Source organism: Leucoraja erinacea, chromosome 9 (genome assembly GCF_028641065.1).
Source record: "Leucoraja erinacea ecotype New England chromosome 9, Leri_hhj_1, whole genome shotgun sequence".
NCBI classification, from domain to species: Eukaryota; Metazoa; Chordata; class Chondrichthyes; order Rajiformes; family Rajidae; genus Leucoraja; species Leucoraja erinaceus.
Window position 1 is genome coordinate 44,404,814 of NC_073385.1, and position 24,596 is coordinate 44,429,409.

At 40.8% G+C, this 24,596-nt stretch overlaps 1 protein-coding gene across 4 annotated transcripts in view; it reads right to left on the reverse strand.

The window, feature by feature from the left end:
• Positions 1–24,596, reverse strand: part of dph6 (diphthamine biosynthesis 6) — a 264,965-nt gene that overhangs the window by 103,661 nt on the left and 136,708 nt on the right. For all 4 annotated transcript variants that reach the window (XM_055640695.1, XM_055640694.1, XM_055640696.1 and 1 more), the window contains 4 exons: positions 19,103–19,250; positions 14,737–14,859; positions 13,991–14,120; positions 6,671–6,845 (listed from right to left, as the gene is read on the reverse strand). In XM_055640695.1, the coding sequence (XP_055496670.1) occupies positions 6,671–6,845; positions 13,991–14,120; positions 14,737–14,859; positions 19,103–19,250 (576 nt within the window). The remainder of the gene's footprint in view (positions 1–6,670; positions 6,846–13,990; positions 14,121–14,736; positions 14,860–19,102; positions 19,251–24,596) is intronic.

The following is a 24,596-nucleotide window of genomic DNA, read 5'->3' on the forward strand; positions in this document are numbered from 1 at the left end:
CCAACCCAGGAAGACCCTTTTCTTTGCATGTTGCATCAAGGAATAACACAAAGGAAATCAAGGCCAGGGTTGTGTGTCGAGGGTGGGGGTGGATGGATTGGGAGCTCTGAGTGATAGGAATATCATGGATCAGTTGGGAAGAGGTTGGGCGAGGATTGTTCTGATGCCAATACCTACAATGGTTGGTCAGAAGTCTGGGTTGACTCAGTCAGATCAGGGCTGCAATTAGTGTTGAAGGAGATAAAGGCAAAGGTCGGAGGGTGGGAGGGAGTGATGGTGGGTTTCTTTTGTTGTATTAGATGTGGGCTGGAAGGATCTTCTCAGGCAGGTTCTTTTTTTAAAGTTATTTATTTATCTTTTAGTTTTGTTTATTGTCAAGTGTACCTCGGGTACAGTGAAAAGCTTTTTGTTGCATGCTAACGAGTCAGTGGAAAGACTATACATGCTTACAGTCAAGACAACCACAGTGTAAGAACACAAGATAAAGGGAATAACATTTAGTTCAAGATAAAGTTCAGTAAAGTCCGATTAAAGATAGTTCGAGAGTCATGGCAAGCACTTTTAAAACCTTGTTGGGTTGTGAGCAAGCAATTACAGAAGAGAAACTTCTATTATCAGGTAACTGAACCATCCTATCACCAATTAGTGAGCGGTCCTGACTTACCATCTACCTCATTTAAGACCTGCAAACTATCTTTAATCAGACTTTTACTGGGCTCTATCTTGCACGAAACGTTATTCTCTTTATCCCGTATCTGTACACTGTGGACGGCTTGATTGTAATCATGTAGTCTTTTCGCTGACTGGATAGCACGCGCCAAAAGAACTTTACACTGTACCTCGGTACAAGAGACAATAATAAACTAAACTAAAGGAGCTATGACAAGTGTGATCGATTATCACCTGCGAACGCTCTTAATGAATGATGTCATTATTTGGCTGTCTGGCACCAAAAATGCATCATGCATACAAGTAAGATTTGTATGGAAAATGTTCAAACTAAAGTCCAGGGCAGCATTTCTCACCCTTTTTACCCTTGCGGAACCCATGAAATAACTTTCATGTATCAGGGAACCCCTACATTAAAACTATTATATGTACATTAAAACTATTATATATCTTTATTAAATCTCTTTCATAAAGTTAACGTTCATAAGGCAAACATAATATATTTCCCTGATAACTGGTTTAAGCAAAAAATAAAGTTTTTCTCAAGTTTATTGACAATGAAAAAAAAACTGCGGGACCCCGGTTGAGAAACGTTGGTCTAGGGTGAGGCACCAAACCATATAATTCCATTGTGTAGGAAGGAACTGCAGATGCTAGTATACACCAAAGATAGACACAAAATGCTGGAGTAGCTCAGCGGATCAGGCAGCATCTCTGGAGAAAAGGAACAGGTGACATTTCGGGCAGAGACCCTTCTTCAGACCTAATTGACCGGAAATTGCTGCCTGACCCGCTGAGTTACTCCAGTATTTTGTGTCTATCTTCCACATAATTCCAGTGTCTTCCCAGAAACAAAGATTTGTATACAACGTAATTTCAAGGCAAGCCTGGCAGTTGAAAGGGAAGTAAAACATGAGAAATGAAATGCAAGAGATTTAGAACATGGAGCAGAAGAACAATCTTTGCAATCTATGAGACTGTAATACTTGCTGCTATTAGTACTGGCTGAGTGAAAACCTGTGCTAATTTTCAAAATTAGACCACAAAAATGATTGAAGGTGAAAGGGGGAAGGAATAAAAGAACAGAGCACATAAGTGCAATTAGATTATCTGCATGCGGTGTCAATGCTGCCAAAACCAAGTGTCCGTGCTTGTGCTGTGACTACTTTGTATTTCTATAGATGTCTGCACTCGATCAACCTTACAGTTCAGCTTTATTTCTTATTTCTTAAGTCTATTGTTCCTTATGTCTTGCCTGACTTCCTCATCTGAAATAAGTGATTGAACTGAGAGAAAGGCCTAGGTAGTTCACTACTTTAGATAACTCCAATTAAATTTAAATAATTTAGCTTTTGGAAAAGAAATCTTACAACTCATTGGCAAAACAAGTATCTGCTAGTCGATATGTTGTGAGCGTTTTCCAATCATTTTACATCAACGTCAGCCATATATTACACGTTCTTTTTAAAAATGGTGTATGCACAGGACATATCAAAATCACATCATAATGGATATTAGTTAGACATCCAGTTGGCATCTTTCCAACAACTGTGTAGTAAAATCCAGCAAGCTGAGCAAAAAATCATAAAAAGCCGTGGGATCATGAGCAATTGATAATGTCAGGAACCATTACATTTTTGGGTGGACTTATTTAAATTTTTATTGCATGTGGGCAATGTAATTTAAAAAAGAAAGGAAAAACATAGATGACTCAATTGTTATTAATTAAATAGGGCAGAATTATTTTATCGTAGAACCAAGGAACTGCAATTGCTAGTTTACACAAACGGCCACAAAGTGCTGGAGTAACTCAGGCAGTATCTCTGGAGAACATGGAAGTGACATTTCTGGTCGGAATGCTTCTTCAGAATGAAGAATTATTTTACTTGTTCTTTTCACTTTTAATGATTGCAGAACAATGATTGCATTCTCTCGCATTGCCATTTACATGGAATTATAGCAAAATGCTGACTTCCAAGACTATTTTTAGATAAAGCCATGACAATTATCTGAAGTGAGGTGATTAGATTTGCAGGTTTATTTTCTACTGTTGCTTTTTTTACCATAAAATGTAATAATATTAAAAAAAAACAAAATATTTTAGAAAATACAGGAATGGATATCTTTACAATTCCCAATTAATTTGATTAATCATTTTTGGTCAACAGGCAGTGAGTTATATTCTAGAGCTGTTTTACTTCGCAAGCCATGTGAAGATGTCTAACCACTGTTATTGCCTTTAGCACCTCAAGTTATTGGTGTATTATTTCATGCAAGCACTGTCCTTTTATCAATTGCTTTTGAAGTCATGTTAATAGACTAGAAAATTGAGACATTTATGAAGTATAGGCAGTGTTTATGGAAAAAATCCATAAAATATGACAAAGGCAAGCCTTGATAAAAGCTGCTTTTTAATAGATTATGGCAAAGTGATCTTGCCAGAAGCTGACAACTGACTCCTCTGAGATCACTCATTTTTATGGGATTAATTTTGTCGTACTATAAATGAAGTTAAGCGTCCTAATTGATCTGTACACAGAGTACAGTATTTCAGCACAAAACCTTATAACCTTCTCCGCACTCTGCTCTACTGATCCTCGGCTAATTATCTTCCACTGATAACTGAGAAAGACATTTTGACTGGCAAATTAAACTGATAGTTCAGACACAGAATTTTATTCTGCGTAGAACAATTCTTGATGGAGCATGTCAAAATCAGCTTTAGTGTCAATAAGGGCTGGTAATTTATCTTGTCAATTATATTGACCATCAAAGAGGAAAAAACATAAAAATAATAATTTGACTAAAGTATTTAACAGCAAAAGTTAATGAGCTATAAATTATAATCGTTACAATAATTGCAATCTGGGCTTTAGGCAAAATATTCTCCTGAGATTACTAAAATACTACATTTATTATTCTCATTGTAAAATACAGAGATTGTTTCTCGGCACTCAGACTGGCTGATGTATATTAATTGAAAATTACAGCATAGATAAAGGCCCTTCGGCCTAACGAGTCCACGCCGACCATCGTTCCAAACTAGTTCTATGTTATCCCACTTTTGCATCCACCCCCTAAACAGCAATTTACAGAGGGTTAATTAACATACAAACCTGCACATCTTTCGAATGTGGGAGGAAATGGAAGCATCTGGGGCATACACATACCGTCATAGGGAGTACATGCAAACTCCACACAGACAGCACCCGGTTAGGATTGAACCCGGGTCTCTGGCACTGCAAGGGAGACAATAGACAATACACAATAGGTGCAGGAGTAGGCCATTTGGCCCTTCGAGCCAGCACCACCATTCAATGTGATCATGGCTGATCATCCCCAATCAGTACCCCGTTCCTGCCTTCTCCCCATATCCCCCGACTCCGCTATTTTTAAGAGCCCTATCTAGCTCTCTCTTGAAAGCATCCAGAGAACCGGCCTCCACTGACCTCCGAGGCAGAGAATTCCACAGACTCACCACTCCTCGTTTCCTTGTCTCCGTTCTAAATGGCTTACTCCTTATTCTTAAACTGTCTGAAGAAGGGTTTCAGCCCGAAACATTGCCTATTTCCTTCACTGCATAGATGTTGCTGCACCCGCTGAGTTTCTCCAGCATTTTTGTGTACCTTCTTAAACTGTGGCCCCTGGTTCATGACTCCCCCAACATCGGGAACATGTTTCCTACCTCTAGCGTGTCCAAGCCCTTAACAATCATATGTTTCAACGAGATCCTCTCTCATCCTTCTAAACTCCAGAGTGAACAAGCCCAGCTGCTCCATTCTCTCAGCATATGACAGTCCCGCCATCCCGGGAATTAACCTTGTAAACCTACGCTGTACTCCCTCAATAGCAAGAAAATCCTTCCTCAAATTAGGGGACCAAAACTGCACACAACACTCCAGGTGTGGTCTCACTAGGGCCCTGTACAACTGTAGAAGGACCTCTTTGCTCCTATCTTCGATTCCTCTTATTATAAAGGCCCACATGCCATTTGCTTTCTTCACTGCCTGCTGTACCTGCATGCTTACTTTCATCGACTGATGTACAAGTACCTCCAGATCCTGTTGTACTTCCCCTTTTCCCAACTTGACGCCATTTAGATAGTAATCTGCCTTCCTGTTTTGGCTACCAAAGTGGATAACCTCACATTTATCCGCATTAAACTTCATCTGCCATGCATATGCCCACTCCCCCAACCTGTCCAAGTCACCCTGCATTCTCATAGCATCCTCCTCACAGTTCACACTGCCACACAGCTTTGTGTTATCTGCAAATTTGCTAATGTTACTTTGAATCCCTTCATCCAAATCATTGATGTATATCGTAAATAGCTGCGGTCCCAGCACCGAGCCTTGCAGTACCCCACTAGTCACTGCCTGCCATTCTGAAAGGGGCCCGTTAATCCCTGCTGTTTATTTCCTGTCTGCCAACCACTTCTCTCTTCAAACCAAGACGCTCCACCAGCTGTGCCACTGTTGGAAGTAAAGCTGTAGAAGTTAGTATTAGCCATGAGACTCTTTCACTTCGAGCATCTTGGTTTGAAACCGAGCCCACTTGGTCAACTATGGGCGGTACAGTGGCCCAGCAGTAGAGTTGCTACCTTACAGTGCCAAAGACCAGGGTTCGATCCTGACTGCGAGTATTGGCTGTACGTAGTATGTACGTGCTCCCTGTGACCACATGGGTTTTCTCCGGGTGCTACGGTTTCCTCCCACACTCCAAAGACGTACAGGTTTGTAGGTGAATTGGCTTCGGTAAAGATTGTAAATGGTGCCTAGTGTGTAGGATAGCGCTAGTGTATGGGGTCAGCATGGAATTGGTGGGCCGAAGGACCTGTTTCAGCACTATCTCTAAACGAAATTATGTCCCTCACAGATGTACTTTCTTTAAATATAAAAATCCCAATTGGGTTTTTTACATTTTTAGTCCGGTGCAGAATGGAAATGATCCCATGATGCAGAATTCCTTGTAGTTTGCGAACAACTTAAACTTAAATAAAAATCCAATGCGCTATCACCTTTCATGTCTCATATAGGAGCCTTTGTAGTTGATACTCTACGATGACTCAAGACGCAATGATGTTCGAGAAGAGCAAGGAAAAAAAACCAGTAAATTCTCCTTGGTAGCAAATCAGCCCAATGGTGGGTCTGTCGCCTAAATAGGCTTTATTAACAGAATCTAAATGGTTCCTGCCCCCCAGGTACCTTAAACCAAGCAGAAGTAGCAGCTGTGAAGAGCTCTGTCAATAAATGTTTCCATTGTTATGGCAGTGTACAATATTACATATCAGAAACATGAGCTGGTTTTAATGACTCAAATTACTTAAACATTATTACAACTAAATAGTTATTCTGTGTCACTATCATCAGTCTTGTTTCCAGCACAATACACACATTTATAAGGTCTGATTTTCGCTTGTGGTTTTTTAAACACATTTAGCAGTAGTTCTTACCTCCCTGTTGAGCTGCAGCTACGAAGGTAATTACAGTAGTCACTGGAGTTTAGTTCAGTTTAGAGATGCAATGTAGAGAAAGGCCTTAGGCCCACCGAGTCTACGCCGATCAACTATCCCTATACACGAGTGCTATCCTACACACGAAGGAGAATTTACAATCTTTATCGAATCAATTTAACCTACAAATCTGTACGTCTATGGAGTGTGGGATGAAACTGAAGCACCCGGGGAAATCCCACTCGGTCACATGGAGAACGTGCAAACTCCATACAGACAGCACACGTAATTAGGATTGAACCTGGGACTCCGGCGCTGTAAGGCAGCAACCCCATTGCTGCACCACCGTGCCGCCCCACTCGTGAGATGTGCTTTTCCCAAAATATCGTGTGGCTTGTGGTGCCTTGAATTTGCATCATCAAATAACAAGCAGTCTGGACAGAGCGTACTTACTGTGACAAAGACTATGCTGGCCTTCAGTGTAATATAGTACAGTAGGATTTTTCCTTACTTAGTTCATCAGCCTCCTTAAGCACCATCGTTGCTTACCTTAACTGACTGGCTGTAAGGTCCAATGTTCGCAGGTGCCCAATGTGAAATACTCTGAACGTGCATAACTTCCTTTTGGCCTTGTGTTATATCCTGGAGAGTTGACTGACTTTTGTGTACAAGGCAATCAACTTGAAGTGATATTCCATCGGGTAACGGGGCTTCCACACAAACTCTAGGAAAACACAGGGGGAATTTCACACTTAGTTTTTTACCACGTGGACTGTTTTGACGTTTAATGTTTCCAGCATATTGCACATGCCACCATCAAGGTCAATTTGCTTAAGGACATTTTTCCACTCAAGGACACAGGAGGAGTTTAAGACGAGAATCAGAGGAGGTGAGCGAGAAACAAAATGAGTATTTTGCATCAATATTTACCAAGAACAAGGACATGGAGGGCAGTGAGATCAGTGTGGGGTATGCTGATATTACAGAGCATGTTGTTATCAAGAAGAAGGGGTTGACAATATTAAGGGGATGTCCCTGGAGCCTGTAGGGATCGATCCCATGTTACTGAGAGAGGTAAGAGAGAAGATTGCCAGGGCCTTGACGCATTTTTCATTCCCCTTGAGCCACAGTGAGGTCCCGGAGCACTGGAGAATAGTCAATGTTGTTCCTCTTTATTAGAAGGGCAAAGGGGATAATCCACCAAACTATAGGCTAGTGACTCTCTCAATTATATATTTTTCAAAGTGTTTGCATTTGTACATCCAAGTTACATGCCTTTCTGTTATTCTCTGGCTGTACCAGTTAGTCTGTAGCATCTTGCCTTGCTCCTTCTGCAAAAATGAATCACTTCAATCTTGTCTGTATTACATTTTATCTGCCATTCTGCTGGCCCATCTGTACATTCCATTACTATACCTGGCACTGTTCATCAAACCTTCAAGCATTGTACGATCTACAAATTTGGAAATGTTATCCTGCAGGCCCATGAATAAATTATTCACAGACATATGGCAAAAAGAAGCAGCTGTACCAGTCCTGACCCCTGGGAAAACATCACCATCGATCTCGTAAATACACATGTTTTTAAACAAAAAGTCTGGTTTCCTCTTGTTGCTTCTGTCGTGCATTTTAGCACAATTTGACAATCTAGCTATCCAATTTTATGGTTGTTGTACTGTTTGGTGAAATGAATATAAACTAATGGATTCAGATTCATAAAAAGTACTGATTTACAATGTTTTTCTACGTACTATATGTTTTTCAAGAGAGTAGATCCGGAGTGTTTAATTGTCATATGTACCAACAACAGAACAATTACATTTTAACTTGATGCAGCTTGACAGGCCCGTAAATGCAACACACATATTAGATATAATAATCAAAAATACAATAAATTAATAACTGCAATACTAGGTAACCATAATCTTGCAAAAAGAAAAGTCTATAGTGCAGCCAAAGGCAGTTGCAGAGATTAGTATTATGCAATACTCAAGAGTCTGATCGTTGCTGGGAATAAGTTGTTCTTGAACCTGGTGGTTCAAGGCACCAGTTTCAAAGCACCAGTACTTTGTTCCTGATGGTAGTAGTGAAATGAGAATGTGGCCAGGGTGGTGTGGGTATTTGATGATATTGGCTGCCTTTCTGAGGCATCATCTCCTGTAGATCCCATGGGCTGTGGCTGAGTCAGTACCTGTGATGGACGAGGCTGTGTCTACCATTGTCTGTAGATGAGGTACGAAGGTAAGCAAGCCAAGAATATAAAGCAGGATAGTAAAAGCTACTTTAGGTATGTGAAGAGGAAAAAATTAGTTAAGACCAAAGTTGGACCCTTGAAGACCGAAAAAGGTGAATTTATTATGGGGAACAAGGAAATGGCAGGTGAGTTGAACAGGTACTTTGGATCTGTCTTCACTAAGGAAGACACAAACAATCTTCCTGATATAGTAGTGGCCAGAGGATCTGGGGTGACGGAGGAACTGAAGGAAATCCACATTAGGCAGGAAATCCACATTAGGCAGGTTGGATAGACTGATGGGATTGAAGGCTGATAAATCCCCAGGGCCTAATGGTCTGCATGAGGAAGTGGCTCTAGAAATCATGGATGCATTGATGATCATTTTCCAATGTTCTATAGACTCGGGATAAGTTCCTGTGGATTGGAGGGTAGCTAATGTTATCCCACTTTTTAAGAAAGGTGGGAGAGAGAAAACTGAATTATAGACCAGTTAGCCTGACATCGGTGGTGGGGAAGATGCTGGAGTCAATTATAAAAGATGAAATAGCCGAACATTTGGATAGTAGTAACAGAATCGGTCTGAGTCAGCATGGATTTACGAAGGAGAAAGATTGCTTGACTAATCTTCTGGAATTTTTTGAAGATGTAACTCGGAAAATGGACAAGGGAGAGCCAGTGGATGTAGTGTACCTGGACTTTCAGAAAGCATTTAATAAGGTCCCACATAGGAGATTAGTGGGCAAAATTAGGGCACATGGTATTGGGGGTAGAGTGCTGATATGGATAGAGAAGTGGTTGGCAGACAGGAAAGAAAGAGTAGGGATTAACGGGTCCCTTTCAGAATGGCAGGCAGTGACAAGTGGGGTACCGTAAGGCTCGTTGCTAGGACCGCAGCTATTTACAATATACATCAATGATTTGGATGAAGGGATTCAAAGTAACATTAGCAAATTTGCAGATGACACAAAGCTGGGTGGCAGTGTGAACTGTGAGGAGGATGCTATGAGAATGCAGGGCGACTTGGACAGGTTGGGGAAGTGGGCATATGCATGGCAGAAGAAGTTTAATGCGGATAAATGTGAGGTTATCCACTTTGGTAGCAAAAACAGGAAGGCAGATTACTATCTAAATGGCATCAAGTTGGGAAAAGGGAAAGTACAACGGGATCTGGGGGTCCTTGTACATCAGTCACTGAAAGTAAGCATGTAGGTACAGCAGGCAGTGAAGAAAGCAAATGGCATGTTGGCCTTTATAACAAGATGAATCGAATATAGGAGCAAAGAGGTTTTTCTGCAGTTGTACAGAGCCCTCGTGAGACCACACCTGGAGTATTGTGCGCAGTTTTGGTCCCCTAATTTGAGAAAGGACATTGTTGCTATTGAGGGGGTGCAGCGTAGGTTTACAAGGTTAATTCCCGGGATGGCGGGACTATCATATGCCGAGAGAATGGAGCAGCTGGGCGTGTACACTCTGGAGTTTAGAAGGATGAGAGAGGAACTCATTGAAACATAGAAGATTGTTAAGGGCTTGGACACGCTAGAGGCAGGAAACATGTTCCCGATGTTGGGGGAGTCCAGAACCAGGGGCCACAGTTTAAAAATAAGGAGTAAGCCATTTAGAACGGAGACGAGGAAACATTTTTTCTCACAGAGAGTGGTGAGTCTGTGGAATTCTCTGCCTCAGAAGACGGTGGAGGCTGGTTCTCTGGATGCTTTCAAAAGAGAGCTAGATAGGGCTCTTAAAAATAGCGGAGTCAGGGGATATGGAGAGAAGGCAGGAATGGGGTACTGATTGTGGATGATCAGCCATGATCACATTGAATGGCGGTGCTGGCTCGAAGGGCTGAATGTCCTACTCCTGCACCTATTGTCTCCTTTCCCGTGCATTAAAGTTGCAACCAGCTCGCTATTGTACTGCTGTACAAGTTCAAGAGACTATTCATTGATAGACAGAATCTCCTCAATCTTCAAAGGAAGTAGAGACTTTCTTTTTGATTGTATTGATGTGCTGGGCCCAGGCAGATCATTAGAGATATGCACGCCAGGTACTTGAAGCTGTTGACATTCTCCACCACCGTCCCATCAATGGAGACAGGTTCGTGGATCCCTGGTTTTCCCCTCCAGGAGTCAACAATCAGCTCCTTGGACTTGCCAATATTGAGAGCATGATCCAAGAATCAATGGCAAAAACACAATGTTTTGGAGGAACTCAGCGGTGCAGGTAGCATCTGCAGAAGGAATGGATAGGTAACAATTCGGGTTGGGACCCTTCTTTAGACAAAATCAGTCAGGAAGTATAGGAAAAGATAATTAACAACCATATTCCATTGTCCAGAGTTCTAGATGTCTAGTTTACTGGAGTTCTAGATGTCTCTTCACCCGGACCAGATGGAAGCAGAGAGAAACCTAGTTAGACATCTGTACTACCATTATTTACAGACCGATCACAGACACTTCAGATTTATTTTGACTGGGTAAACCATGTGTCCATCTATGTGTGCTTCTGTGAATAGATAGAACAGAAGAAGCAGCATTTCAACTTGGGACATTTTATTTAAAATGTTCACGATAACAAGAGCCCTTTAGCAATTTTTTTGGCAGCTTTAGATATGAAATCAAATTTTGGAAATTAAATATATCCCAAAACATCTCCCAATAAAAACTCTTCCAGTGTTCCAAATCTTTAATAGGTGACGTTTCCTTTTGTGACAAGAAGTCATAAACAACAAACCTTTTTTTCACGTTACGATCTATGATACAGGTCTGTTTCTGACCGAAACTGATGAGTCAAAGTCGAAAAAAACATGCTTTCTTTCAGAATTAAAGTTTCCCTTTCAGAAGAAAACTTTTGTAGAAGTGTGTTATAAATGTGCACATCTGTTAGAATAGGCAGTGTCAACCCTTGTCTGGTAAATTGTACTAGCGCTGGCATGATTTGCGTTACGTTTCACTTTCCATCTGTTCTTCAAACTCCAAATATTTCAACCTCATTCTTCCTTTTCCTTATGTCTTCAATGCTATGTCTTCACAGCATTCAAAAGAAGATTCACTAACATGATACAATTTAACAAATTCTTTTGCTACAATTCAAAATTAATAAATCTTTCTTTCCTCCTGCAACTCGATAAATCATAAATTGTGTTAAACTCTAGTCATACTTGGTATTTAATCTGCTTTTAGTTTAACCGTGTCAATTCTGGTGATGCTTACTTGCTTCATCTAAGACTGTATCTTTTCAAGAAACTATAAAAGTACCAACAAAGCTAATTAATGGAAGACATTTTAATTATGAATGAGTAAAACCATTGTTATTTGTACCTCAGTTGAACATTTTTTCTTGTTTCTGAGAGCCATGAAATTTGTTTTTTAAACTGGAATTATTCCCAATCTGAAAGATTCCATTCTGGGCAATAAGAACAGCTAAGCGCACCTGGACTCACTTTCAAAGGAATGCTGATCAGGCTCGTGGCTGAGACAAACTCAAAATATTTCACCAATGTTAAAAAAATAGAATACTATTACATTTCAACGTTTAAGTGTTGTTCGCGATTCTGGTATGTTGTATTCTTGCTTCGGATGTTCTTTTTACTTGGCAAGGATTAAAATTGAAGAACAGTGCATCATTTCCATTGGGAGTGACCTGAACCTACACTGGTTTGTTGCTAACCCCAAACATGTTGTATGGCAAGAATGCCACAGTACCGATTGTACCTTCGGAAGTTGGGAATGTGTACGGAGTGAGAGAGATTATAAACGTTCTAATTAAAAGAAGAAAGTCAGTGCGGCACAGTGGCAGAATTGCTGCCTCATAGCGCCAGAGACCCGGGTTCGATCCTGACCAAGGAAGTTGTCTGAAAAGAGTTTGTATGTTCACCCTGTGACCACTTGAGTTTTCTTTGGGTGCTCTGGTTTCCTCCCACACTCTAAAGAGGTACAGATTTGTAGATTAATTGGCTACAGTAAAATTGTAAATTGTCCCTACTGTGTAGGATTATGCGAGTGTACGGGGTGGTGACTGGTTGGCATGGACTCAGTGGGCCAAAAGGTCTGTTTCTGCACTGTACATCCAAAGTAAAGTAAACTAAAAATAAAGTCAGAGGCTTGGGTAGATAACAAGATAGACATGTCAACTGTGCATAGATTTTTTCAAAAGCGATAACAAGGGGCTGTCCCACTTGGACGACCTAATTGGCAAGTTTAGAAGAGTTTAGGAGTGTTTGAAAATATGTCATGTTGAAGACCTCCTACGACTATGTTGAAGACTAGCATCGACTAGTGGGATGAAGATGACCTCCTTCGACCTCCCTTCGACTATGATGAAGACTATCTACGACTACCTTCGACAACCCTCGATTACCTACGAATAACATGCCGACCTAGAACGACTAAACCTACGAGTAAAAAAAATATTGATTTTTTCCATGGCGACCTTTTTTACTCACAGGCACTTTTATACATGTTGAAAAATACACCGCGACCTAGCTGAGGCCTTGAGTACACGGGGACTACTCTCGAGCATGAAGGAGAGTTACAAAGACCACCTACGATCTTGTGTCGACCATACTGCGAGTATGAGTTGAGGGCAAGCTTGCCAGAACTCGCGGGTTAGGTCGCCCAAGTTGGACAGCCCCTATAATAAGCAAGACATCTGCGGTTGCTCTTCCTTTGACAACAAGCTTTTACACAGAATCTCTGGAAGTCAGCACTGAATTTCATTAGAAATTTGGAAAATCAAGTTGGGGTTAAGGCCAGATTTTTGATCCTCATGCTTTTGAAAGCTGCAATGCCGGCATATAACACAGGCTGTTTAATAATTTAAACAGCGAAGTGGATGAGCATGAGAAAGAATAACTTTCAGTATTATAGGAAAATAAAATATTTAAACTGATAGGATCAGCATGCTGGGAGCAGTGTTATGGAGCTGATGGGCTGAATGGCCTCTTTATCCATATCAGATTAATTAAGTATTGTTTGTTGAAATACTGCATTCTTGTTTAGTTTAGTTTAGTGATACAGAGCAGAAACAGACCCTTCAGCCAACCGAGTCTGCGCCGACCAGTACTCTCCGCACACTAACACTATCCTACAAGCATTAGGGTCAATTTACAATTTTACCAAAGCCAATTAACCTACAGCCCTCTACGTCTTTGGAGAGTGGGACAAAACCAGAGTACCAAGAGAAAACCCACGCAGGCACGGTGAGAATGTACAAACTCCATACAGACAGCACCCGTAGTCAGGATTGAACCCGGGTCCCTGGCGCTGTAAGACAGCAACTCTACGGCTGTGCTACCATGCCACGCTTAAGGATCAAGAATGACATTCTGCAACATAATTCTGCATTTTTTCCTCTGTTGATCATAAGAGATTTAGTTACATTGAACCTGTTTTCCAATAACAAAGTAAAAAATATTGTGCATTGTTAAAAGACAGAGTAAATGAATTTATTACCTATTTTATAGGGAGTAGCCTGGTAATTTTTTTACATGAATGGGTATTTGTCAGATTTTAGAAAGATGCATTGTTTTCACTCTCCCTCTCAACTTGCTTAATATTTTTCAATCCAACAGCATTTATGTTTATGAAACAGTAAAATTCATCAGTCAAAATGGCCAAAGATAGCATTTCCATTACCTTGCAGGTGGGTTTAGGTTGAAGTAGGATTGATACACTGAGTTTATGATGCCAAAGTCACTTATGTCCTTTATGTACAGGTGAAGCAGTACAATATCTGACAACGTATAATCTTTCATTTCCAATTCCACTGCAATAAAACAAAACAAACTTTAATCAAAAGAAAAATATACATTAATATATTCTGAGAGAAGTTTTTCAATCACATTTATTTTCTCCTTTTGCTCTGATCTGCACAGATGGAACAATGTTGTTAAACATTTATGCTGGGATACAGATAATGCTATTGGAGAAAGCCACTGCAAATGTAGAATGTATGTATGCTGATGTATATCTTTATTTCACATAAGCCATTATGCTGTAAATGTCAATTTTTGTAAGTCTTGAAGTGTTAGCACCATTTTTACCCTAAATCCTAGAATGTGATTAGAATTATCTTTATTCTACAGCACATAACAAAGGAGAGGTTGGCTCTATCAGGATATATTATTCCGAATTCAAAACGTTCCACTACATCTGCCTGTGTCATGTACATCATTACTTTGGGGGAAATAGACTACAAGTCATTTCTTTTACACATAATGGGACATTTGATCTTAGCAAGATATTGTTGCTCTGAAGTTAAGGACAGTAGCATTTTCCAAATCTATGCCTAGACTTGTAATCCATTATTATAATACATTTTGCAATAAAAAGAGGTTATTTGAACTTTTCAAAGCAGAAATGTAAAAACATTAATAAAATACCTTGTAACAATGAAAATGTCTGTCTTGTTGCATCATTAATGCTTTTCCCTTCCATGGGAATAGATGGCCCACTGATCCACTGGTAGCCTTTCTTCGTTTTTACAGACCAATGATCTAACTTCACTGAAAGAAAATAAATAACAAATTCATTCTATAGAATGAGTTCATGGAGGACAGAGGTTTCATTTAAAATTATTACACACACACACACAATTTACTAGTTTTAATGTGCGCATACACACAGGATTTACTGATATTATTTAATGTTATTTGATTTTTTTTTTAGTAAAGATATACTTGAACTAAAATAGCTCATCAGAAAAAGTACCTTTATCTGCAATTTTTTGGGTTCAACACGTGGAAATGCAATCTAATAAAATCTACCCTGTGTCTCAATACAAATGAACAAGTGTAAAATTGTAAAAGTTAACAGCGGCAACTAACCCTGCACGAGTCAAATGCCTGTATGAGTCAAATGCAATGTTGCCAGGAATCATGACTGCTCTTTTCCCTTTTGCTTTTCAAAGTGACTTGAATAATTGGTCATCCATTGATATCCCTCCTGCATCAAGTAACTTGACATCTACCAGGAACCTAATGTAGGTTTTCCCAGAACCATGTTATCAATGGCACCCACAGCACTCTCTTTAAAAATCTGTTTCGGTGCAGATAGAATCTATAACTCAGTGAGATCTTCAGATCTCCAATTGCACGGTTACTTATTCCTATTTATACAATTTATCTGTTAATGGGGTTTCAGAACTTTGCGTGTTTAAGATCCTTGATATATATATCTCTGTTATGAATGCATTCCTAACTATCTGTCAGGCCTCAACTATAAACCACTGTGATTTGAAACAGGGTGTCAAAGGAAGAGCGTTTATATAATTTTGACAATTAATGCATTCCCTATCATTCGGATATGCTTCAAAGTTAAAAAGCTAAGTTTGAAATTTAAGTGGGACAAAGGCGGTCAGCAATTTCTGCTGACAACAGTATTGCAGTTATTCTTGAAAGATATTTGATAATTTCCACTTTTACTCAGTAGGCACATGGTGAACTATTTTTTCCAGCTCCGTCCTAACAGGCATAGGGCAGTACGGTGCTACATTGCTGGAGTTGCTGACTTACAGAACCAGAGACCCGGGGTTCGATCCTGGCTACAGATGCTTGTCTGTACGGAGTTTGTACGTCCTCCCTGTGACCGTGTGGGTTTTCTCCGGGTGTGCCGGTTTCCTCACACATTCCAAAGACATACAAGTTTGTAGGTTAATTGGCTTCTGTAAATTTTCCCTCGTGAGTAAGATAGAACTAGTGTAAGGGCGATCGCTGGTCAGCGCAGACTCGGTGGGCTGAAAGACCCGTTTCCACGCTATATCTCTAAACTGAAGTAAACTTACAACTTGAAAGGATGCTGTTGTATAATTTTCAGCTGCAATGTCTGACCCACAAAACAAGGTCACTGGTATATAGGAATGGGAGGTGGTTATTTATCCCCTAAAATCTGCTGCTTTATTCAATGAGATGATGGCTAATCTGATGTCCTTTATGACCCCGTTTCCTTTCATACCTTTGAACATGAAGCATCTATCAATCTCAGATTTAAAATTAACATATGATGAATAACTTCCTGATTCTCAAACAAGGTTCAACATTTATGCCATATAAAAATATTTCAAAATATTTATTCTGAATCTTTAGACAGCATTTGAAAATCGGACAAAGACTAAAATAAGCTTGAGGAACAGTACGTCATTTTCCACCAAGGCACTTAACCAATACAGCAATTTCAAGTGACTAATTTGTCTTGTTTGTGCCAAAACTAAATGAATATTCCAAGTGGATAATTACTGCATGGTTATCCATTTGGAATATTAATTTAGTTTTGGTCTCCCTGTGGATGCTGCCTGATTTATTGGACATTTTCCGAATTCTTGCTGAGATTTCAGGTCTCTGCAACTGCTGATCAGCATTTCTCAGCGGTAACATCCCCCTCTGCTGTTTAGTTTATTAAACAGAGCTCTGTAAACATTGGTATCATCTGGGTAACCGCGCCTCACACTATCAGAGAAAACTGAAGGGGATTAGCCCCCAAAACAAGTGTAAGCTAAAGATGGCTGCAATACAGGCCTGGCAGTTCATCACCCGAGAACACACCCAGCAACTGGTGATGTCCATGAATTGCAGACTTCAAGCAGTCAATGCATGCAAAGGATATGCAAAAAAATACTAAACATGACTACTTTCATTTTCATGAAATTGCTGTGTCCCAAACATTATGGTGCCCTGAAATGGGGGTCTATGTATAAACACTGCTGTAATTTCAACATAGTGAAACCAAAATGTATAAAAATGGCCTTTATTAAAATCTGTCAATGTGCACTTTAACCACATGGGATTTTTTCTGTTGCAAATATCAAATTGTGTACAGTGGCAAATAAATAAATGATGGGTCTTTGTCCCAAACATTTTGGAGGGCACTGTATATACCTGTACGTCTTTGGAGTGTGGGAGGAAACCAAAGATCTCAGTCACAGGGAGAAGATACAAACTTTGTACAGGCAGCACCCGTAGTCGGGATCGAACCCGGGTCTCCGGTGTTGTAAGTGCTGTAAAGCAGCAACTCTATAGCTGCGCCACCGTGGCTGCACATCAACTTCTTTTTAATAAGTCATTTGCTCGGGGAGGAATTTTATGGAGATACAAGAGAACCTGAACAATAGTGTTTTGAAGGGACCACAAGTGCACAGGGACCCATCTTCACAGATCTTTAACGATGGTATGGCAATTGGAGATGACGGTTTAAAAATGCATAAGGCATCTGGCTTTCTAAATCAAAGCACGAGCAGAAAACCAAGCATGTAATGTTAACATGCTGCAAGGGGCTAGTTATACCGCAGCTAGAGTATCGTATAGAAGTTTGAGAACCTGCACTTTAGGCTGGTTGGGAAAACCACTGGGAGAGATAGAGAGGAGGTTTTCAAGGACGGCGCCGGGGTTAGTTTGTAAGACAAATGGAGAAGTAATATGATTAGATGGTGGGATTTTAAAGCGAGTGTAGTAACAAACCCAGGACTGAGGGTATACAATTCTTTGAAGGATGCAAAACAATGTGAAAAGGCTATAATAAGGGTATTAAAAGTGGACTCCTGCCTTATTTAACAGAAGCGCAAAGGACAACAGCAAGACATTTATGCTGAATCATTATAAAACACTTTGACATGATAAATGAGGAGAAATTGATTGCACGGAAAGAAGGTTCAGAACTAAATGACACAGATTTAAAGATTTAGTTTTCAGAGATACAGAATGGAAGCAGACTCTTCGACCCACCAAGTCCGCACCGACCAGTGATCACCCATATTGCTAGTTCTACGTTCTCCCAGGTTCGCCTCCTACACACTAGGGACAATTTACAGAAGCCAATTAACTACAAACCTGCACCCGGAGGAAACACATGCAATCACAGGGAGAACGTACAAACTCCACACAAGCGGCACCCGTCGTCAGGATCGAACCCGGGTCTCTGCCGCTGTAAAGCAGCAACTCCACCGTTGCGCCACTGTGCCACCCTCCATCAATGACTACTGATGGAACCAAAGGTGACATAGTGACTACTGATGGAACCAAAGGTGACATAGGACACGTCCTTTCTATCATTGGGTTATTGTGATCTGAAGCACAATCTAACAAGGAACTGGAAGAAGATTCAATTGCAATTTTCCAACAGGACAAGCATTTAAAATTAAAATTATTATAGGGATAAGAACAGCACTGGGGACTAAATGCATAGGTTTTTCAAAGAGCTATCACAGCTACAGTGAATCAAATAGCCTCCTCCAGCAAATCATCATCAATGAAGTTCTTCAGATAGGAGGATGGATTAGACAAACTGAAATTGATCTCCTGTGAGTAGATTGTTTAGAAGAGACCTAATTTAATGCCTTAAATTCACATAAGTTTTGTTTTTGTATAAGGCAAGGAGAAACCATTTTTCTTTGGCAACTGCATTGGCAGCCAGAATTCATAAATCTAACATAATTGGCTAAAGAACCAGACGGGAAATTAGGATATCAGTGGGATGTTAAGATCAGGAATGTATTACCTGTAATTCTACAGGAATTTACTAAAGCGTATAGACAAATTTGAACAGAATAAATAACAGCTCTGAAGGAAAAGGTGGCGTATGAAACAGATTTGAACAGTTCCATCAAAGAGGCAGCAACTTCATGGCGGTAAGATTCTATAATTCCAAGTAAAGCACAGTTACTATTAGTTATGAATGCAGGAAGTTTTCACTTGTGATTTTTCATTGATCGCCCATTGTGAATTAGGGTGCATCAGTATATTTTGGTCATTAACTTACCAGTGTCAGAGGAATTAATTGCGGTCAGATCCCAGGTAACCTGTGGTTTGGATATCTCTTTGTAATCCCCATTTTCTGTGCTAGCCTCCTGAATAACACAGGACGAACAAGGCTGTAGAACACCGAGGGCTCTGCTCGAAGGTAGATGCTTAAAAAAAAAAGTTAGACTATTTTAGTTTAGACATTATAGATACAGCGCGGGATTATGGCCCTTCGGCCCAAGTCCGTGCTGACCAGCGATCACTCCGTACACCAACACTATCCTACACACTAGGGATAATTTACAGTTTTTACCAAAGCTAACAAGGTTACAAACCGACACGTCTTTGGAGTGTGGGAGGAAAATGGATCACCCAGAGAAAACCCAGGCAGTCACAGGGAGAACGTACAAATTCCATACAGACATCAGGATTGAACCTGGGCCTCTGGCACTGTAAGACAGCAGCTCTACTGCTGTGCCACTGTGTTGCCCCAAGTTATTTTCTCTTCATGTAAAATATGTAACTACATTTGGTTCGATGACAGCAAACTAACTTCTGTGGTCTTCCTCAAGTGGCAGCAAATTTCCATGGCTGATTAGATTGGCAGGGTATGTGGAATGGGCAGGGTATAACTCATGGGGCTTTGACCATCTTCAGAGGTCTGCAGGAAAGGACTCCTGTAATGTTAACATCAGCAGCAGGAGGTCACCACTGGGGACCCACACCAATCAGCCCATTACATGTTATGAGAGGAAAAACACCAAGGGAGAGGGACCAAGGCCCAATGTTTTCTTGTGGGGCATTCATTCCACATAAAACTAGAAAATAATTGCCCTCCTTACTCAAGAAGGGCCTTGTTCTAAAACGTCACCTACCCATTTTCTCCAGAGATGCTGCCTGACCCGCTGAGTTACTCCAGCAATTAGTGTCTATCTTTGGTATAAACCAGTATCTATAGTTCCTCTTTAGTACATAACTGCCCTCCTACTTAGATTCGGCCTGGCGGGGGAAGGGAACGGGTTTAACATTGAGAAAATGATTTCAAATCTAGTATAAATTTTAGAATTTACATCTATTTTGATCCAATATAATACTTAGAAAATTTCTACATAGTTGACCTAACAAAAGTAAAATGGTGGCGCAGCGGTAGAATTGCTGCCTGACGCCGTTTGCAGCGCCGGTTCAATCCTGACTATGGGTGCTGTCTGTACGGAGTTTGTACATTTCCTCTGTAGGTTTCCTCCGAGATCTTTGGTTTCAATACTGACTACAGATGCTGGCTGTGTGGAGTTTGTACATTCTCCCTGTGACCTGCATGGGTTTCCTCCGGGTGCTCCGGTTTCCTCCCACGCTCCGAAGACGTACAGGTTTGTAGGTTATTTGGCTTTGGGGAAATAAAAAGGTAATTGTCCCTAGTGTGCAGGATAGAGTTAAGTGTGTGCGGGGATTGCTCATCAGTGCGGACCTGGTGGGCCGCAGGGTATGTTTCCACATCCCTAAACTAAACTAAAAACCTCCATATTTAAAAAACAATTTGGACGGGTACATAGAAGGATAGGTTTTGAAGGTACACACAAATGCTGGAGAAACTCAGCGGGTGCAGCAGCATCTAGGAGCGAAGGAAATAGGCAACGTTTCTGGTCGAAAACGTTGCCCATTTCCTTCGCTCCTAGATGCTGCTGCACCCGCTGAGTTTCCCCAGCATTTTTGTGTACCTTCGATTTTCCAGCATCTGCAGTTCCTTCTTAAACACATAGGTATTGAAGGATATGGGCCAGAAGCAGGCAGGTGGGACTAGTGTAGATGGGGCATGTTGTTCGGTGTGGGCAAGTTGAGCTGAAGGGCCTGTTTCCACACTGTGACTCTATGGCTATATTGTATAGAGAATATCATGGATGAATTAAGGATTGGTTATTTCTTGTAATACGTTTCTTGTTTAATATTTTTCTATGCCAACTACACTGGAACTTAATCAAAAACATTTTCCCCGAGTACTTATTTGGTAAAAGAGGATTGAGGGAATATTTGATAGCGTTGTACAAAACTGACTATTAAATAAGGAAAATGGAAAATGGATGTTTGAAGGACTGGGCAGCAAGTCAAGTCACGTCACTTTTATTTCTATAAAACATTTAAAAATCAACTCTCGTTGACCAAAGTGCTTTACATTGGTGGAGATACTAACGTTATACAACATTTGTTCATAGATTAGGTACATACATATTTATCAGAAGACGTCAAGAAAGGCTTGAGAGTAAAGATGAGCTTTAAGTCTCGACTTAAAAGAGTCGATGGAGGGGGCAGATGGGAATGTTGGGATGGGATCTGATGGGAAGAGGGATGCTGTGCCACAGTCTAGGAGCTGCAACTGCAAAGGCACGGTGGCCCCTGAGCTTATGCCTAGACTACAGGATGTTCAGTAACCCCAAGTCGGCCGATCTTAGGGACCTGGAGGTGGTGTGGTGGGTAAGCAGACTTTTGATGTAGGTGGGGGCAAGCCTGTTAAGGGCTTTGTAAACATAAAGAAGGATCTTGAAATTTATTCGGAACCGCACAGGGAGCCAGTAGAGAGAGGCCAGAATCGGGGGTGATGTGGTCCCTTTTTCGGGTGCCCGTCAGGAGTCTCGCTGCAGCGTTTTGGACCAGTTGCAGGCGGGACAGGGAAGTTTGGCTGATGCCAGTGTAAAGGGAGATGAAGTAATCGATGCGGGAGGTGATGAATGTGTGGATGATCTTTTCGAGGTCATCAAACTGGAGGAATTGTTTTATTTTAGCTATCGTCCGAAGCTGGAAGAAGCTAGCTTTTACCACGGCATTGACTTGTTTGTCAAATTTCAACGCCGAGTCAAACATCACGCCAAGGTTTTTGACGTGAGGTTTGAGTAGTGGGGTAAGGCTTCCAAGGCTGCCTGCTAACATTTTGATTGAGTCTGAGGGTCCGAGAAGGATGACCTCAGACATAATCTCACAGCAGAAATTATTAGCAGAAATTAAAAAAGGAAAGGCAAAATTTACAAAATGTAAAAAAAAAAAAAATGTGCGCAAAGAATGGTTGTGGTCTGGAAATCTCTGGATGGGTTCGAATGCAGAGAAAATCAAGGCTTTTGTAGTTACTGCAGAGGGAAAGGAGGATTGACATTGATTGAGAGGTCTGCAGGGGACCACCATGGAACTCATGGGCCGAATGGCCGTTTGTACTATAATGCTTCTATGATACTCCATACCCCTTGTTTTCTTTTGCATTATGCAATAGAGAACCAATCCTTGAAACTTTCAGCAATTAAACTGGGATAGGTATGTTTTTAGAATATTTCCTGGATTTAGCACTAGTGTTGCAAAGGGTTTAGTTTAGTTCAGAGATACAGCGCGGAAACAGACCCTTCGGCCCACCGAATCTGTGTCGACCAGCGATCCCTGCACATTAACACTATCCTACACACACTATGGACAGTATACAATTATACCAATCCAATTAACCTACATACCTATACTTCTTGGTAGTGTGGGAGGAAACCGAAGATCTCAGAGAAAACCCACGCAGGTCACGGGGAGAACGTACAAACTCTGTACAGACAGCACCCGTAGTCGGGATCGAACCCGAGTCTCTGATGCTGTAAGTGCTGTAAGGCAGCAACTCTACCGCTGCGCCACCGTGTCACTCACATATTTTGTATAAATTGTAAAACAGCATCTTGATACATTATAGGTATTTTACATCACATGTAGTTAACTGAAGATTTACGAATTACAGTGCAAAGGTTAGACATTTATGATGAAACCTGATATTGTGGTAATTTGTTTAGTTTAGAGATACAGGGCAGAAACAGGACTATCAGCCCACCGAGTCTGTGCCGACTAGCGATCCACACAAATTAACACCATCCTATGCACACTAGGGACAATTTTACACATACACCAAGCCAATTAACCTGCAAACCTATACATCTTTGGAGTGTGGGAGGAAACTGGAGCACCCAGAGAAAATACATGCAAGTCACGGGGAGAGCATATAAACTCCGTACAGACAACACCTGTAGTCAGTATCAAAACCGGGTCTCTAGCATTGTAAGGCAGCAACTCTACCGCTGTGCCACTGTCAACTCTCACCAACAATACTGTCAACTGCAGACTTGGCCCTGTTTTAATTTACACAAAAATGAAGCTGGCCAACTTGTAGTCTGGCAAACAATGCTACAGCTGTGGAAATGTAATACAATATGAATGGTCCAAAACAAGGAAAGTGCAAACTTCAGCAAAACACACTGGACCAGTATTCGTATGTACGACCTGCAATCACAGCTGCTTTTATGATTCATGATTTTCAGGATTTGTTCCCGAGTCTTTCAGGAGTTAAAGTTATAAATTAATTACATTTCCAAATAAGGTTTTTCAATTCCAATTGCTGATCCATATATGCCTGGAAATGACGGTACTATTTACACCATGAGCCAATGAGATGCTACTTTGAATACCAGCGTTGACCTGGGAACATAGCAAATTCAAAATGATGGAGCTTTAAGAATTGTTTAGTTTGCTTATTTCTGATCAACGGTACTTGCATGTAGCTAGCTACTCAATGAACCCGTGCAGCTTTGCAAAGTTTAAAAATGTACATTGAATCAATGGTTCAATGGTAGCATCGACTCACAAGAAAAAAAAGGGCTGCCAGAAAAATATCAAGAAATTTCTCTTTGCTAAATGGTGACTTGAATATCAGTCATCAATGATGCTCAGCATCAAGAATTCAGTTCAAATAACTTCAATAGAATCCAACATGCACGTGAGTACTGTAGAATCAATGGCCACTACCCTCACATACTTTAATTAATGCCAGTGACTAAAGTTCTCCAAAAGGGTCAAGTTCACTATTTTAAGTATATTTACTAAAAGATGAGATCAGTTTACATTAGTTTCTCTTGCTATCATGTTCAACACAGACATCGTGGGCCAAAGGTGTTCCTGTGGTGTATTGGTCTAAGTTTAGTTTAGCTTAGTTTAGAGATACAGTGCAGAAACAGGCCCTTCGACCCACCAAGTCCACACCGACCATCGATCACCGTACACTAACACAATCCTACAGATTGGGAACATTTTTTACTGCAGGCAATTAACCTACAAACCTGGATGTCTTTGGAGTGTGGGAGGAAACTGGAACATGGGAAAACCCCTAGTTTTCAAAAGTTCTATTGGGGGGAAACCAGGAGGGCGAAAAGAGGACTTGAAATAGCTTCGGCAGACAAGATAAAGAAAAATCTTAAGAGATACTATAAGTATGTTAAGGACAAAAGGGTAACATGGAAGAGACTAGGATTCCTGCACTTTTTCAGTAGCTGTAACAGCATATCCTGCACTTTTTTTACGCACCTTCTGTTGTATTTGTGTTTGGCTTCATACTCGCGCTACTACACCATACTCATGGATTTAAGGCAGAGATTGATAGACTATTGATTAGGAAGGGCATCAAAAGTTACAGGGAGAAGGCAGGATAATGGCGTTGAGAGGGAAAAATAGAT